Source organism: Rhinatrema bivittatum, chromosome 2, assembly GCF_901001135.1.
Source record: "Rhinatrema bivittatum chromosome 2, aRhiBiv1.1, whole genome shotgun sequence".
In the NCBI taxonomy this organism is placed as follows: Eukaryota; Metazoa; Chordata; class Amphibia; order Gymnophiona; family Rhinatrematidae; genus Rhinatrema; species Rhinatrema bivittatum.
Genome location: NC_042616.1, coordinates 39,679,792 through 39,695,958, shown reverse-complemented (window position 1 = coordinate 39,695,958; position 16,167 = coordinate 39,679,792). Strand labels below are relative to the sequence as shown.

The following is a 16,167-nucleotide window of genomic DNA, read 5'->3' as shown; positions in this document are numbered from 1 at the left end:
ACCTTTGGGTAGGCGCTAATTTCTGAAAGCAAAATGTGCGGCTTGGCTGCACATTTCGTTTTCTGAATCACGTGGGAATACCTAATAGGGCAATCAACATGCATTTGCATGTTGCAGGCGCTATTAGGTTCGGGGGGTTGGACACGCGTTTTCGGCCCCTTACTGAATAAAGGGTAATGCTAGTGCGTCAAAAACACGCGTCCAATAGAGGGTTAACAGCGGAGCGCACTGTACTGTATCGGCCCGATTGAGGGAGACGCATCATATCTCTATATTTTGTCATTGATAGCATTTTACTCACACCTCTGCCAAACTGCAAAAAAATATAATTTTGTAAGACTGAAAGTAAACTCTACCCCTGCCTCAGCATGCCTTTTACCCCCAACCAACCAACCCTATTTGAACATCAGCCCTCCCAAAACTACAAAACCCCCATATGCAACCTTATCTTCCCTCCCCAAAAAGACGCAGAATTACCTAACCACACTAAGAGCAAACCCGATTCAAACTCTCCCCTTTCCCTCTCAAACCCCCCCCCCCCCCCAGCCCTCCATAACGGGCCTGCTCAGCTCTGGGTGGGAGAAAACGCAGGACCCAGGAGCAGGTCTCAACCCTCTCCACAATTCCCAAAACCCCCCCTCTACCCTTATCTTCCTTATACCCCAAAATGTCACAGAGCAATAAGCAATTTTCAAGGCACATCCTAGAGAGCAGTCCTTAAACAAAAATAAAATAAGAAAATAAGAAAAATATAAATACAATTCTGAGTGGCGAGGAAAAAAATGTCCCAGTCTCCAAAATATAATTGTGAATTCAACCAAACAGGTATGAGGCAATCCTCTCCATCCCAGCGAATCCCAGACTGCAGGGGAGCGTAACTGAATAGCTGCATAGAGTTCTGTAGCTTGGTGTCGAAAAACAAACCAATTAATAGACCTGTTCAGTTACGCCACGAAAAATGCTTGAAAAACAATTCAGTGTGGTGAATAGACGGAAATAACACATCAGATTCCATTCTAATATTGCAAAATTACTATTCATCAAAGGAGTAGCCTGTACCATTTGGTAAAAGTGAAAAGCTGCAGTTCCCCTTCCACACAGCAAGACTGTAGACACATAAAGGTGCAGCAAAGGCAAACGTTTTAGCACGCAGAGGCACTGTATCAGCATTGTGATATTGCAGTGGAGAAGCGCAATATAAGCGTTGGAGGAATGAATCGCCCATCCGCCCGCTTGTTCTCAAAGCACTTTGTTCCCGGCTAGCATGGAGACAGTCCAAACATATCTTCAACACTGCCAGCCGGCTCGCCAAGGCAAATGCATAATGTGGCAAAAATAATAGCACAAATAAACAAAAAGGTAAAATTGTCCCTACTTACTGCTGTCCAATCTATGCACCCCTCAAACTAACAGTCATTCATACCAAAGACTTCCAACATTATAAAGAAAACCAACTTTGCCATCCCCCACTGGGATACGGTTGACCATATTAACCTCCTCCACGTAATTTTAAGGCTCCTTTTTGCACTCCTCTAAGAAGTTCTCCATCTCCTTCACCCTGGCACATATTTTAGTTTTATTATGAAATGTGATGCACAGCCTGGCCAGGAACATCGTAGCTTAATCGCACCTCTATTCAACACAGCTCTTTTTTCACGTTTCCACACATTTGCTGCTGCCTTACACTTCTATGGAGTAGTCCTGAAAGATCATAATATTAGCTTCTTGATGTTGCAAAGAACCTGCTCTTTGTGCTGCGTTGAGAATTTGCTGCTTATCTTGAAAAACGGTGCAGTCGAATGATGAGGGCATGTAGTTTGTCTCTGCATCGCAGGCGCTATAGTCAAAGACCTGTCGGGATGGTCTATTTTACAAACAGCCATTTTTACATTCTAGGCCTAGCAACATCGGCAGCCACTCTACAGCAAACTCAACCAGGTTGTTCCCCTCTGACTTCTCTGGCAATCCGATAACATATAGATTGTTATGCCAAAACTTGTGACCAGTCCAGCTTATCCAGCTTAGTCTGAAATGAGGTTAAGGAATCCTCTAAATCAGATACTCAAGTCTTTACTTCGAGTCATGTAGAATATTCTTTCACAGATTCTACTAGTTGTGCTATTTTTTTGACCACGATACCCATCCGGTTATCTAAACAGGCCGTTATTTTAGCAGCGAAGAACTCTAATAGTTGTGAGACATGGCCCTTACCGCCCACATACTCCTCCATGCGGTCTTCCTGTTCCTCCTCCGAAGACCAGCTATCGGCCATGTCATCAGTATCAACCGCGATCACAGACTCTTTTGTTTTGTTCGCTTTCCTCATTTTGGCATTGTGTTCAGCCCACAAGCCCAGTACATAACTTTGACTGGAATCTTTAGTCTTTGACATTCTACAACTCTGTGGTCTAAATAGCTGGATAATAGCACAAATAAATGTCTTCCCGGCGGGAGCTCAGCTGTGTGCAGCCACTTTGATCAGCTCATAACTGGAAATCTTCTCCTTAACCATTTCTGAGTCAGGTTTTCATTCACGAGGGGTTTTTAAAGCAACTCTCTGTATTTCCCACTATGTATGTGTTCTTGCCAGTTGATTGTCCTTGTTTTCTGGTTGGATTCTTTAAAGAGTTTTTTTTTCTTGTTTTGCAAATTCCATTGCTTATTTCCCCTCATATGCTAGAGGATTCTCAATTATTCCTTCCACTCATCAAACTGATCATCCAAGCTTACGGATAAAGACCAATTTTATACTATTTACTTTTGTACTTCAGAACTCTTAGAGTATAGGGATCTGTTTATGCTGTTGGGTATGCTTGAAGGTCTATAAGAGCAGTTCTATATGTATAATCTATGTCTATAAGTCCCATACTCTCTTTAGCTCTTGGAATGTACAATGTCGGCATACACTTGTTTGCTTGTTCTTACACCGAGCTAAGATCTTTATCAGACTAGACTACTATTCCAAAACTCTAGAAGAGTGCGGGAATTGAAAGGTGATTGATAACTTGTATCTTATTTTGTATTTTAGGGTGATTTTCAAAACCAATTTCAATCTTTTATAGTATTCCTTTCTGGTCTTTTCTCTCAGTAACTTGTGTTGAATTGATGTACCTTCATCTACCCTTAGATATTTGTATATGCCTTCTTTTTCAAGATCTTTTATGCTACAGTCTTCAGTCAGTGTGGATTTTATACTGTTCTATGAGCCTTACCTTCCAAGCGAAGCTCTCACCATATTCAGTAAAGGAAAAGGTTTTTTTTCTCCAGGGTGAATTCTCTGGTGCACTATAAAGCTGCTCCTATCATGGACGTTTTTACTTCACTAAGTATATGAAAATGGTTTCTCGCTAGTGTGAATTCTCTGGTGCCTTGAGAGGGCCCTCTGATCACGGAAACATTTACTGCACTCAGTACATGAAAATGGTTTCTCACCAGTGTGAACTCTCTGGTGCATCTTGAGATTCCACCTATCACGGAAGATCTTACTGCACTCAGTACATGAAAAGCGACTCTCACCAGTGTGGATTCTATAATGATGTGTGAGGCTTTTTTTCCAACGGAAGTTGTCACCACATTCAGTACAAGAAAAAGGTTTCTCACCGGTGTGTACTCGCTGGTGTACAATTAGGGCCCACTTATCATGGAAACCCTTACTGCACTCAGTACAAGAAAATGGTTTCTCTCCAGTGTGGATTCTCTGGTGCATGACAAGTCTCCTCTTATCAGGGAATCTTTTGTTACATGCAGCACATGAAAATGATTTCCCATCATTATGGGTCTTCAGGTGACTAGTCAATTTTCTGTTTACGTTGAAGCTTTGATCACAATAAGTACATGGAAATTGCCTCTCACTAATGTGTACTTTCTGGTGTTTTGTTAAGTTTGTCTTATATGTGAAGCATTTATCACACTTGGTACATGAAAAGGGTTTCTCTCCTGTGTGGATTCGCTGATGCTGCATGAGAGTAGCCTTATATAAGAAACATTTATCACACTCAGTACATGAATAAGGTTTCTCACCAGAGTGAATTTTCTGGTGTATTGTCAGTTTTTCCTTCACATTAAAGCTTTTACCACACTCTGTACACAAAAACGGTCTCTCACCAGTGTGGATTGTCTGGTGCCTTCTGAGATGTGAGCTATTCCTAAAGCTTTTATCACACTCACTGCATGAAAATAGTATTTCACCTCTGTGATTTTTCTGTTTTTTTACTTGATGTTCCTTCCTAGTGAAACTATTCTTGTGATTAATACATGCACATGGCCTTGCACCTGTATGGATTTTCTCTTGTTCTTGTAGCTTTTCCTTTTGAACGAAGGTTTTCCCATAGCCTGTACATGTAGATGGTTGCTCTTCAGTGTAAGATCTCTGCTGTGATTTCAGATCGACAGGATCCTTGAAGAATATCTCACATATACCACACAAACATCCTTGATTTGTTGTTTGGTTTGTCTGCTCTTCCTTTGCGTGTGCGATATTACTGACACTTTGCTTACTCATAAGAGAATTCTCTGCAGAGTCTCTTGTTGAATTTCTTTGTGTCATCTCTGAGGTGAATTGATTTCTGCATTTTCTTCCCCACTCAGAAATAGAAGGATTATCATCTCGGTCTTTTTCTGATAACATCTTGCTCCTTTCTGGATTCTCACTGAGTTTGCAATGATGTGTCTTCATATTTTTTTTCATGGACACATCAGGTTCTGGATAAGATTAAAAAAAAAAAAAAGACAGAACATATGTTAGACATCGAATGGAGGATCCCCCTATCCTCTCTGTGAGTGAAGGCCTCCTATGTCAGACCCAGCAGGGAATGAAACATTTTCAGTTAATAACAAGGAAAGTTTCCCATTAGAGACTAGGTAAGACCAACCCAATGTTTTCTAGGACATATCATTTTACTATGATTAGTAAGGATTTCAGTCCCAACATTTTTTTTTAAGTTTTCAGGGGGCCAAGGGAGGGAGGTTATCATGATTTGAATCATTTGATTTTTTTTTTTTTTTTTGGCTTCACATTGTTTACCAAACCAAAAAAATATAAACAACAAAACACCCCCAAATAAACAAAAAAAACCCCTTTGATACACAAAAAAATTAAAAGGGCCTCTGGCTTTGGTGCAGGTTCCCGGCCCAAGTCCTGGTCCTGTCACCAAGACTTAGGCCCAAAGCCTGGTCCTGTCACTAAGGCCTGACAAGAAGATTAGACCTGATGCCTGAGCTTGGTTAATGGCCTGGTCCTGGCACCAAGAATTCTCATTATCTTGATTTGTTAAGAGGTCACACATTGCTTTGGCCACACTAATGAGGAAATGGAATAAAGGCAGGATGGGCCTAATGAATTTAAGGACATATAATTTAGTTTGTATCTCAGACATGTGGGAGACTGCATTTTGGGCACCAGTTACTATAATACCCCCTGGAGGTTGGAACAAGATTTGTTCCAACCACTGGACCTTAGGTTCGTTCTATACAGTAATCCCCTAGCGCTGCCTATTCATATTCAAAATAGTGTGTGGGTGGCCCCGATGTTAAAGACATGGCACTGAGTGTGCAAGAGCTTACAATTGGATTATAAGACATCACGTTTCCTTCCTATACAAGGCAACAAAACATGCTTTGCCTGGAAATCAGTCCATCATATTTACTGTGTAGTCTGATAAGAAGTTCCAGGTAATCTCACAGTGCTTAACTGAAGACACTCAGATGATTTCCTTTTCCAAAAGGATCAAACACTTTCTTGTGTACCTGCAAGTTCATTACCACATACAGTCCTTGAGACTGCAGGAACTTCATCACAAAAATAGGGAACTTTTGCACAACCTTCACCACGGAAAGCCTGTGGCTCGCAGATCAATATGTGGTAGCACTTTTATCAGTCGGACACGTTTTGAACATTGACGGACACGTTTTGAACGTTGACAGCCAATAGACTTCTGCATTACAACAGTTATGGTTAAACCAGCCCCTGACGAAGACAAGTATCTTCAAAATGCTGCAGCACTGGGCTGCAGATGAGACTGCACTTTTGAAGCTTTGAGTTCATCAATCCTTAAGATAAGGGGTTTGTCTGCTTTGCATACCTTTTGAAAAAGGACTTGTTTTACTTGCAATTAAAAAAAAATATATATAACCAAGGATCTAGTAGAAATCATATTCTTTCAAGACTGATGATTATAGATCATATGGCACTACATATTTTATATGAACAAAACAGGCACCAGGGAAACACGGTTTAGGCTGGGTGCCCTTGTTTATGAGGTCTGTTCTATAAAAAGTACTCTTTTTTGAAATAACAGGAGTATATTGCTTTTGCAGAGCGAGATTTTTTGGTCTGTATCAGGGCTGGAGACATGGCAGGACAGGACAAGACCCAGGCAAGGCCTGGGCTGGAGACAGGGACTGGATAAGGATAAGTGGAACGCAGGATTTGTGGTGGGGCCACCTCCAGTGGCATAAGATGGCCACTGTTGGGGCCATCTTATGCCAAGATGGCCCCAACAGTGGCCATCTTGGCATAAGATGATCAAATTTAAACTAATAACTGGAAGGAGACAATAAGTAAATCTACAGCTCTAACACTAAACCTTCAAAAGGGAAACTTTGATAAAATGAGGAAAATAGTTAGAAAAAAAAACTGAAAGGTGCAATTGCAAAGGTTAAAAGTATTCAACAGGCATGGCCATTGTTTAAAAATACAATCCTAGAGGCGCAGTCCAGATGTATTCCACATATTAAGAAAGGTGGAAGGAAGGCAAAACGATTACCGTCATGGTTAAAAGGTGAGGTGAAAGAGGCTATTTTAGCTAAAAAAATATCCTTCAAAAATTGGAAGAAGGATCCATCTGAAGAAAATAGGATAAAACATAAGCATTGTCAAGGTAAGTGTAAAACATTGATAAGACAGGCGAAGAGAGAATCTGAAATGAAGTTGGCCATAGAGGCAAAAACTCATAATAAAAACTTTTTTAAATATATCCAAAGCAAGAAACCTGTGAGGGAGTCGGTTGGACCATTAGATGACAGAGGGGTTAAAGGGGCTCTTAGGGAAGATAAGGCCATTGCAGAAAGATTAAATGAATTCTTTGCCTCCGTGTTTACTAATGAGGATGTTGGGGAGATACCAGTTCACCCATTTGTACTCTCTTTCTGTTAAATATTTCAAACTAGTTCTCAACCTCATCGTTCCATCTATCACAAGGATAGTTAATCTATCCCTAACAGAAGGGAAAGTCCCAAGTGCTTTAAAATTTGCCATTGTTAAACCCATCCTTAAACACAATAAATCTGATGTTACTAATTTTAACAACTTTAGACCTATTTCTAATCTTCCCTTCTTGGCAAAGACAACTGAAAAAATAGTCCAGAAACAACTAGCAGATTATTTAAAGATTAATAATATTCTCTTTCTTTCTCAATTTGGTTTTTGTAAGTTCTTTAGTACTGAATCTCTTTTACTAGCTCTATCAGATACAATCCTCAGAGGTTTTCATTCTGGCCAATCCTATCTTTTGATCCCCCTAGTTGTCAGGTAGACATATATTTCTTGTGCATGTCAGGCAGATACAGCCGTGTCGGGGAACTAATACATTTAAATAAATCCTGCTTCATTGGTATGCACAAAAGGAAAATTAGTTCTTACCTGTTAATTTTCGTTCCTGTTGTTCCACGGATCAGTCCAGACCATGGGTTGAGCCTCCTGTCCAGCAGATGGAGACAGACCAAAACTGAAAGGGTATCCTATATCAGGACAGAGCCTACCCTGCAGCCCTTCAGTATAACCATTGTCAAAGCAGCAAAAGGCATAAGGCCAAGCAAGTAGCAAGATAACTATTAAGTTGTTAGAACAAGCAAACAATTGAATGAACTGTGTGATTAATCGCTCTTGCATGACTACCCCAGATCATCGTAAAAGATGCTTCCGATGCCTGTAATGAGAATCCAAGAGAGCCATGCAGAGACACAAAAATACTCCTATAAGAAGGAAAAACCAGGAAAGAGTTCGAGCGGACAGAACACAGGAGGGAATCTGGACTGATCCATGGTACTACAGGAATGAAAATTAACAGGTAAGAACTCATTTTCCTTTCCCTGTACATACCCAGATCAGTCCAGACCATGGGATGTACCAGAGCTTCCCTACAAAGGGTGGGGCCGAGACAGTCCCGCTCGAAGTACCTGCCAATTGAAGGAACCAAACACTGGCGCCTGTACATCAAGGCAGTAATGTCGAGCAAAGGTATGCAAGGATTTCCACGTAACTGCCCTGCATATTTCCTGCGGAGAGACCGATTGACTCTCTGCCCAAGAAGTAGCCTGAGAACGCAAGGAATGAGCCTTCAAGCCCTCAGGAACTGCCCGGCCTTTACATATATAGGCTGAAGAAATCGCCTCCTTCAACCACCGAGCGATCGTAGTCTTAGAAGCTTGGTTGTCCCTATTAGGACCACTCCACAGAACAAAAAGATGATCCGAGACCCGGAAGCCATTGGTAACCTGAAGGTAACGCAGTAAGACGTGTTTAACATCCAGTCGGCGAAGGTCACTGCCACCTGACCCCGCTATATCCTCAGAGAAAACGCGGGGAGATCCACCGACTGATTGACGTGAAACGAGGAAACAAACTTCGGCAAGAAGGAAGGTACGGTTTTGAGAGAGACACCTGAATCAGAGAATCGCAGAAAAGGCTCTCTACAGGACAGAGCTTGAATCTCTGACACTCTTCTAACAGAGCAAATGGCAACCAGGAAGACAGTCTTGAGCGTCAAGTCCTTGAGAGTAGCCTGATGGAGAGGTTCGAAAGGAGCCGCACAAAGAAACTGGAGGACCAAATTTAGGCTCCACGAAGGACAAGTGGCCCGGACGGGCGGCCTCAAGTTCTTAGTGGCCCTGAGGAGTAGGACGACATCTGGGTGAGAGGCCACCGCATGACCCTCGATGGTGCCCAGGAAGGAACCGAGGGCGGAAACCTGGACGTGCAAAGAGCTGACGGAAAGACCCTTGGAGAGACCCCGCTGAAGGAAAGTGAGAATCATAGAAATCGAAGGGGAACGAGCCGAGACACCCAATTCTGCGCAGGCATTCTCAAAAATTTTCCAGACACGGACATAGGCCAGGGACATAGACTGCTTAAGAACCCGGAGCAAAGTGGAGATAACCTCTTCTTTATAACCCTTTCTCCTCAATCTTCACTGTTCAAACGCCATGCCGCTAGACAGAAGCGATCTGCCTGATTGAAATATATGGGACCCTGCCGAAGAAGACGGGGGAGATGGCCGAGGCGAAGAGGACCGTCCATCGCCAGATTTACCAGATCCGCGAACCACGGCCTGCGAGGCCACTCGGGGGCCACGAGAATGACCGGACCCCGGTGAAGCTCTATTCTCCTGAGAATTTTTCCCACTAGTGGCCAAGGCGGAAACACATAGAGGAGAATGTCGGGAGGCCAAGGGAGGGCCAGAGCATCCACTCCCTCCGAGCAATGCTCCCTCTAGCGGCTGAAGAATCTGGGAGCCTTGGTGTTGGACAGAGTTGCCATCAGGTCCAGGTGAGGGGGGCCCACCTGCAAACAATCAAATCCATCGCCTCTTCGGACAACTCCCACTCGCCGGGATCGAGAAGTTGTCGGCTGAGGAAGTCGGCTTGAACATTCTCCTTGCCTGCTATGTGGGAGGCAGCCAGACGATCCAAGTGCCTCTCCGCCCAAGCGAAGAGCTTGCTGGCTTCCAGCGCCACCAGGTAACTTAGGGTACCCCCCATACAATTGATATAGGCCACCGTGGTGGAACTGTCCAAGAGAACGCGTACCGCCTTGTGGCGGATTAGCGGGAGGAAAATCCTTGAGAGCCAGGTGCACCGCACAAGCTTCCAGACAACTGATGTGCCAATGGGACTGGACTGGGGACCAGTGTCCTTGTGTCGTTTGAGATTGACAGACCGCTCCCCACCCGGAGAGACTGGCATCCGTCCTGACTATGACCCTCGAGGGAGTCAGTAGGGGCATCCCCTTCAGGAGATGCGCCAGTGACAGCCACCATTGTATGTCTGCAATGGTAGAGTCAGAAAGAGGTAGGATTTCCTGGAACTGCTCGGACACTGGCTCCCAGCGGGATAATAACGCTCTCTGTAATGGACACATATGCGCAAAAGCCCAGGGGACCAGGTCGATAGTGGAGGCCATGATCCCCAGAACCTGCAGGTAATACCACGCCGTGGGAAGCGGCAGGGAAATAAAGCTGCGCACTTGATCGGTGAGCTTGAGCGCCCGAACGTCTTGGAGAAATACTTTTCCGATCCGGGTATCGAAGCGAGCTCCCAGGAATTCCAGAACCTGGGAGGGCTGGAGATTGCTTTTGGGGAAGTTGATTATCCAGCCGAGCGAAGTGAGGAGAGCAAGGACCCTTTCGACCACCCAACCGCAAAGAGCTGACGACTTGGCCCCCATGAGCCAGTCATCCAGATAAGGGTGGACTAACATTCCTTCTTGGCGGAGTGCAGCCGCCACTACCACCATGATCTTGGTAAAAGTGCGGGGAGCGGTGGCAAGGCCAAAGGGTAGAGCCCGGAACTGGAAGTGTTGGTTCAGGATGTGGAATCGGACATACTTCTGATGCTCTCGTCGAATCGGTATGTGAAGGTAAGCCTCTGTCAAGTCGAGGGAGGCCAGATATTGCCTGGACGGACCGCCACTATCACCGCCCTCAGGGTCTCCATTTGAAAATGGGGTACCCTGAGAGCTCGGTTAACTCGCTTGAAGTCCAGGATTGGACGGAAGGCACTGTCCTTCTTGGGCACGACGAAGTAAATGGAATACTGGCCGGCGCCTTGTTCCTGCACTGGTACCGGGATTATCGCCCCAAGTTCCTGGAGCCTGGCTAGGGTTTGACAAACCACAGGCCTCTTTAGTGGACCGCAAGGAGTGACGAGATGAAGATCCGGTAGGTCCCGGGCAAATTCTAATGCGTAACCATTTTCTATCACCTCGAGGATCCATTGATCGGACGTGATTTTGGCCCATTCCTCGCGAAACAGAGAAAGACGCCCACCTAAGTTTCGAGCGGAGGAATGGACTGGCTGGATCTCATTGGGGAGCGGACTTGGCGGACGGGTGTTGCTGATTACCATCTTGGAAGGCACGACAGCCCCAAAAGGAATGAGACCATGATTGGGACCTGGAGGTGCCTCCTCTGGGAAAGGAACCTTGCACCCTGTTGTTGTACTAGCGTTGTCCCCGAAAGCGGGTACACGTCGGGAAGAAAGACTTAGACTGTTTAGGGTGGTCCTCCAGCAGCTTATGGACCTTGTTTTCGCCCAAGGATTTAATAAGTTGTTCCAGGTCCTCTCCAAAAAGCAACTTGCCCTTAAAAGGAAGTATGCCCAGCTGAGCCTTGGACGAAGAGTCCGCGGACCAGTTGTGCAGCCGGAGGAGGTGTCTGGCCAAAACTGCGGAAACCATTGCCTTGCCTGTATGCGAAGCAAGTCATACAGGGCATCCGCGCCATATGCAATGGCGCCTTCTAAGCGTTCCGCCTGCTCTGCCTCTGCAGATGGGAGGTCCTGGGTGCTGAGTAATTGCTGAACCCACCTATGGCTTGCCCGCTGCATGAGACTGCTGCAGATTGTCGCCCAGACACCTAAAGCTAAGACCTCAAAGATCCGCTTAAGAAAAAACTCGAGCTTGCGGTCTTGAAGATTCTTCAAAGCTGTAGCGCCCACCACTGGGATCGTGGTATGCTTGGTGACCGCAGAGACAGAAGAATCCACTTTGGGAATCTTCAGTATGTCCAGGCAATCTTCTGGGAGTGGGTAGAGCTTATCCATAGCTCTCCCGACTCGTAGACCTCTCTCTGGAGCTTCCCATTCCCATAAAAGAAGTAACTTATGCATGGGATGGAAGGGAAACGTGCGCGGGAGCGCTCTAAGTCCAGCCAGGCCCGGGTCCGTGTTAGCCAGCATCATGGCCGACACCGTATCCTCCGGGGGAGCATCAATCCTCAATTTCTGTAGAATGAAAGGGATGAGGGGCTCCAGCTCTTCCTGCTGAAATAGATGGAGTATGCGGGGATCATCGCCCTCGAGCAGGGGGGCCTGAGTAGAAAAATCCTCATCAGGATCCTGAAGGGGGATCCACGGGAGGCTGTGGCGGATCCGGAGGGAGCGGGGCCCCCGGGACCACTCGCACCCGGACGGGGCCCTGTGCATCCGGCACCGCGGGGGGTAGCAGTGCGGGCATCCGTGGAATCTTTGCTTTCCAAATATCATTTTTAGTGCGCAGCTGGTCTACCGTGGTTGTTAATGCTTCCAAATGCTCTTCATGAGCACAATACTGATGGAGTCAGAGTAATAACTGAAGTACTGAAATCATCCACTTTTGTCTCGCAGTTCATCCACAGATGACTGGAGTTTTTGTAAATGATCCATTATGGCTGCAGACACTGCACGAGTTAACTCTCGAATCATGGACTCGGACGAGACCCTCCACTGTGATTTTTTTTTTAATTTATGGTTGACATAGCCAAAGAATTGTCAGGAAAGGTTTGCCAATAATACCAAAATCTGCAACAGAGAGCCAGGAAGGTGTGGAAAATATTAGGAGGGATCTAGCAAAACTTGAGGAATGGTCTAGGGTCTGGCGGCTAAGATTTAATACTAAAAAATGCAGAGTAATGCATTTAGGTTGCAAAAACCCAAGGGAGAGGTAGAGTATTAGGGGTGAAATTCTTTTAAGCACAAAAGAAGCGCAGGATCTAGGGTTGATCGTATCTGATGATCTTAAGGTGGTCAAACAGGTGGATAAAGGGTCAGCAATAGTCAGAAAGATGCTTTGCTGCATAGGGAGCGGAATGGTCAGCAGAAAAAAAAAAAAGGAGGTGATTTTGCCCCTGTATACGTCACCTTCACCACCAATGCTGGGAGAGCATTCCAGGCATCCACCTCTCTAGTGAGACTTCACTTGGAATACTGTGTACAATTCTGGGGACTGCACCTTCATAAGAACTTGACCCATCTGGAACTGGGCCACAGCAAGGCTGCTAAAATGGTCACACAGGGACAGACAAAGATCTAAATGGGGACACCATGGAGGAAAGGGGAGATAGAGACATTTAAATATCTCAAAGATTTCCATGGAAAGGAGGCTCTTTAACCAGGGGTCATGGGATGAAGGTGAAAGAGAGGAGAGTCAGGAGTAATCTTAAGAAATATTTCTTTGCCGAGAGCGTAGTGGACTCCCAGCGGAGATAAAAACTGTTATCTGAATTCAAGAAAGCATGGGATAAATACAGAGGATCTCTGATGGCATGATGGGAATTGCAAAGCTAAATTGGTTGGGTGGATGTGCAGACTAGATAAGCCATATGGACTTTTCCTGCCATCATCATGTTTCTAAATCTCCAGAGAAGACAATGAATGGTGTGGCAGCAAGGGGTCAGCAATAATGGTTCTGTGGGAAGGTTTTGGAATAACATTAATATTTGGCTTTTATTGAAGATTGCTCCCCCAAGACTTGGAATTCGTGTTGCCAAGCCCACATGTACTACGGGGATTGGAGTAGTAGGGTAATTAAAAAGTTGAACTAGTCTTGTTCGGTAAACTGGGTATATCTCTGTTATTAACGATCATACAGCAACGGCTCGAACTGAAGATCATTTCTGGCTGTTTACGGTTTATAAAACTGTGTTACGTGTTGCAGAGAACCTATCCCAGCGGTTCTCTCCTAAAAGGATGGACCCATCTTCACAGAGAGAACACAAGTAATAGTTTGGTTGTACGTTAGCTCCCCACGTGGGAGGCTGCAGTGGTGGAGTCCATTTTGCAGTGTGGATTTCTGTTTAGCCTTTTCAGGAAGCAAGACGACCCAGTTCTTGTTCCTTGATTTGTTTGGTTTACGGGGAAAGGCCCCTTGGGTTTCAAGGAGTGAAACCTAGGTAAGAACTAGGAGACGGGCATCTTTTGCCCAACTTTGAAGAATGTCATTTTTGTCCCGTTTCTGAGTTGGAATAAAGGAAGTTTTTGGTTTTCCTTTTTGTCAACGATGCTAGATGGGGAAAATAATTCAGTACCAGTAACTTCATCAAGGAGTTTGTATTGTGTCTCGACCACAGAGGTCCAGTGGGCTCTTGGAAGTGCTGTGAGGAATGCGTTCCCATTCATTACAGAACACCAATGGCTCCTCTATCTGGTGAGAACCACTACGATATCATCTGGATACTGATGTGAGGAGTGAGGGTTTACCTTCCAGGTACCATCAAGGAGAGTGAGGAGAATGGATGAGAAGTAAGAAGTACTTCTGCTTCAAACGGCAGTGGGAAAAGGGGAACTGGATTCAGACAGCAACCATCGGGGGCCCAGACTTTTACGGTTTGGGGGACAAATAAACATGGGGGGTAACTTGCTGATGCGGCACTTACTACCCTTAATCACTAAGCCTGATACTTTGATGCAACTCCAACATTACTCTCTGCTTTCACGGCAATGGTTAAGGGAAATTGGATTCAAACAACATCCGAGGGGCCCTGACTTTTATGGTCTGGGAAACTGATAAGCATGGGGGTGACCTGCACAGCGCAGCGGATACTGGCATGAGCTTGCTGGGCAGGCTGGGTGGATCATTTGGCCCTTTTCTGCCGACGTTTCTGTGTAATGATTGAACAACTGGACAAAGGTATGAGACATGGGACTGAAAGTTTAGCACATGTAAATCGGGTTTAATCACCCTATCCACCAAATCCTAGGAAGAAGCTTTAAAACTACCCCCATGAACTGGAAAGGATCAGGAATAAGATAATTAATTGAAATCAGTAACAGAATAAAGTAACTGGAACCATAAAGTCATAGATTTATTGGAAAATGTAAACGTGTACATGGACTGCATTAAGCAATGACTTGTAAAAGAACCTTGTCCAGCAGCTTTCAATCCTTCAGTCAGCAAGGACTTTAATGTTTACATACAAGTTGAACAACACTCAGGGCTTTGGAGATAATCTGCTTCCCCCTCCCCCAAAACCAACAGGGTCAGGAAACTTTGAAACAGCAAAAGCTTTTACAAGTAAGGGAGGCCCTGGGGCTCCTTATGGAGGGTTGCAGCCCAAGGGTTACATAATGAAAACAAAAGTCTGTTTCCTACAAGTTGACAGAAGGAAGTAGGATATTATGCACTTTTAGTTTACAGCAGGACTGCAGGCTCCCCCACAGACCTTCTCACCATGGGACACTTCCTGGACCAGGAATCCGGAGAGGCTGTCAAGTCTCTTCCTGTGTAAAACTGTAAAGAATGGAGCTTGATACTGAGGAAAGCAGCTCTACACCGGCTGGGACAGATCCAGCTTATGGTGTTCAGATGATTAGAGAGCGGTGGGTGTGTCTGGGATTGGAACATGACATCCTATGTCACGGTGAATAGACACACAGTTCTACCAGAGGAGCTTGTGAAGGGGTCTCTGCACTTCCCAGCTGCTCCTTCCACTCTCTTCCTCTCAGCAGTTTTACCCCGGTCCCTCTTATTCCTGCACTCACCTGAGCAGCTTCTTCTCCCAGTTCCTCTTTCCTCTGATCCCGGCTCGTCCCTGATGTACGGCTCTTCCCCTCGTTCAATGCGGGAGATAATATCAGGGGTGACAGTCGGAGAGCCTGTTCCTGGGGTAAGAACAGTGAATTAGGTTTCCCATAATTCAAGATCTTAGACAAATATCCACCATAAAGGTATTCTCCACTTCAGTGAACAAAACTATTCAAATGTCCGGTTACAGAGACATAGTACAGAGGGGCCGAGTATCTTGCAAAAGTTATGTATACTTCCTTTATAGTCTGGCACTCACTATGAACAGTGTAATATTAGATTGATCCAATGTTCCCTCTTTTTGTGGCCCGTGTGCACAATAAAATTCTGATGTACAAATCAGTGGACAAATTTGTGTGCAGTGTTCTTTGAAACACTATTATTTCCTTTTCTTGTGTGTGCTGTTTTCCCATGTGCACTTGTTTCATGACAGTATTGGCATGTGCCCAATTTACAGAAAACATTGTTCTCATTTTATTATCTGCCAGCCTCATTATCCCCTAGAACAGCGCTTCTCAGCCGGTGTGTCGCCAAGCAGCGGCAGATGTGTCGCGTGCTACCAGTCTCCCGCTGCTCTTCCCCCCTCTTCCTTCACCAAGCGAGAGACAAACTAT

General features: G+C 45.2%; 1 protein-coding gene across 1 annotated transcript in view; it reads right to left on the bottom strand.

Annotated features, from left to right (window-relative positions):
* Window positions 1–612: 612 nt before the first annotated feature.
* Window positions 613–16,167, bottom strand: part of LOC115083882 (gastrula zinc finger protein XlCGF26.1-like) — a 32,119-nt gene continuing 16,564 nt past the window's right edge. Inside the window, exons 3-4 of the mRNA XM_029587940.1 lie at window positions 15,511–15,630; window positions 613–4,701 (exon numbers count right to left, since the gene is read on the bottom strand). Of these exons, the coding sequence (XP_029443800.1) occupies window positions 3,323–4,701; window positions 15,511–15,630 (1,499 nt within the window). The 3' untranslated portion in view covers window positions 613–3,322. The remainder of the gene's footprint in view (window positions 4,702–15,510; window positions 15,631–16,167) is intronic.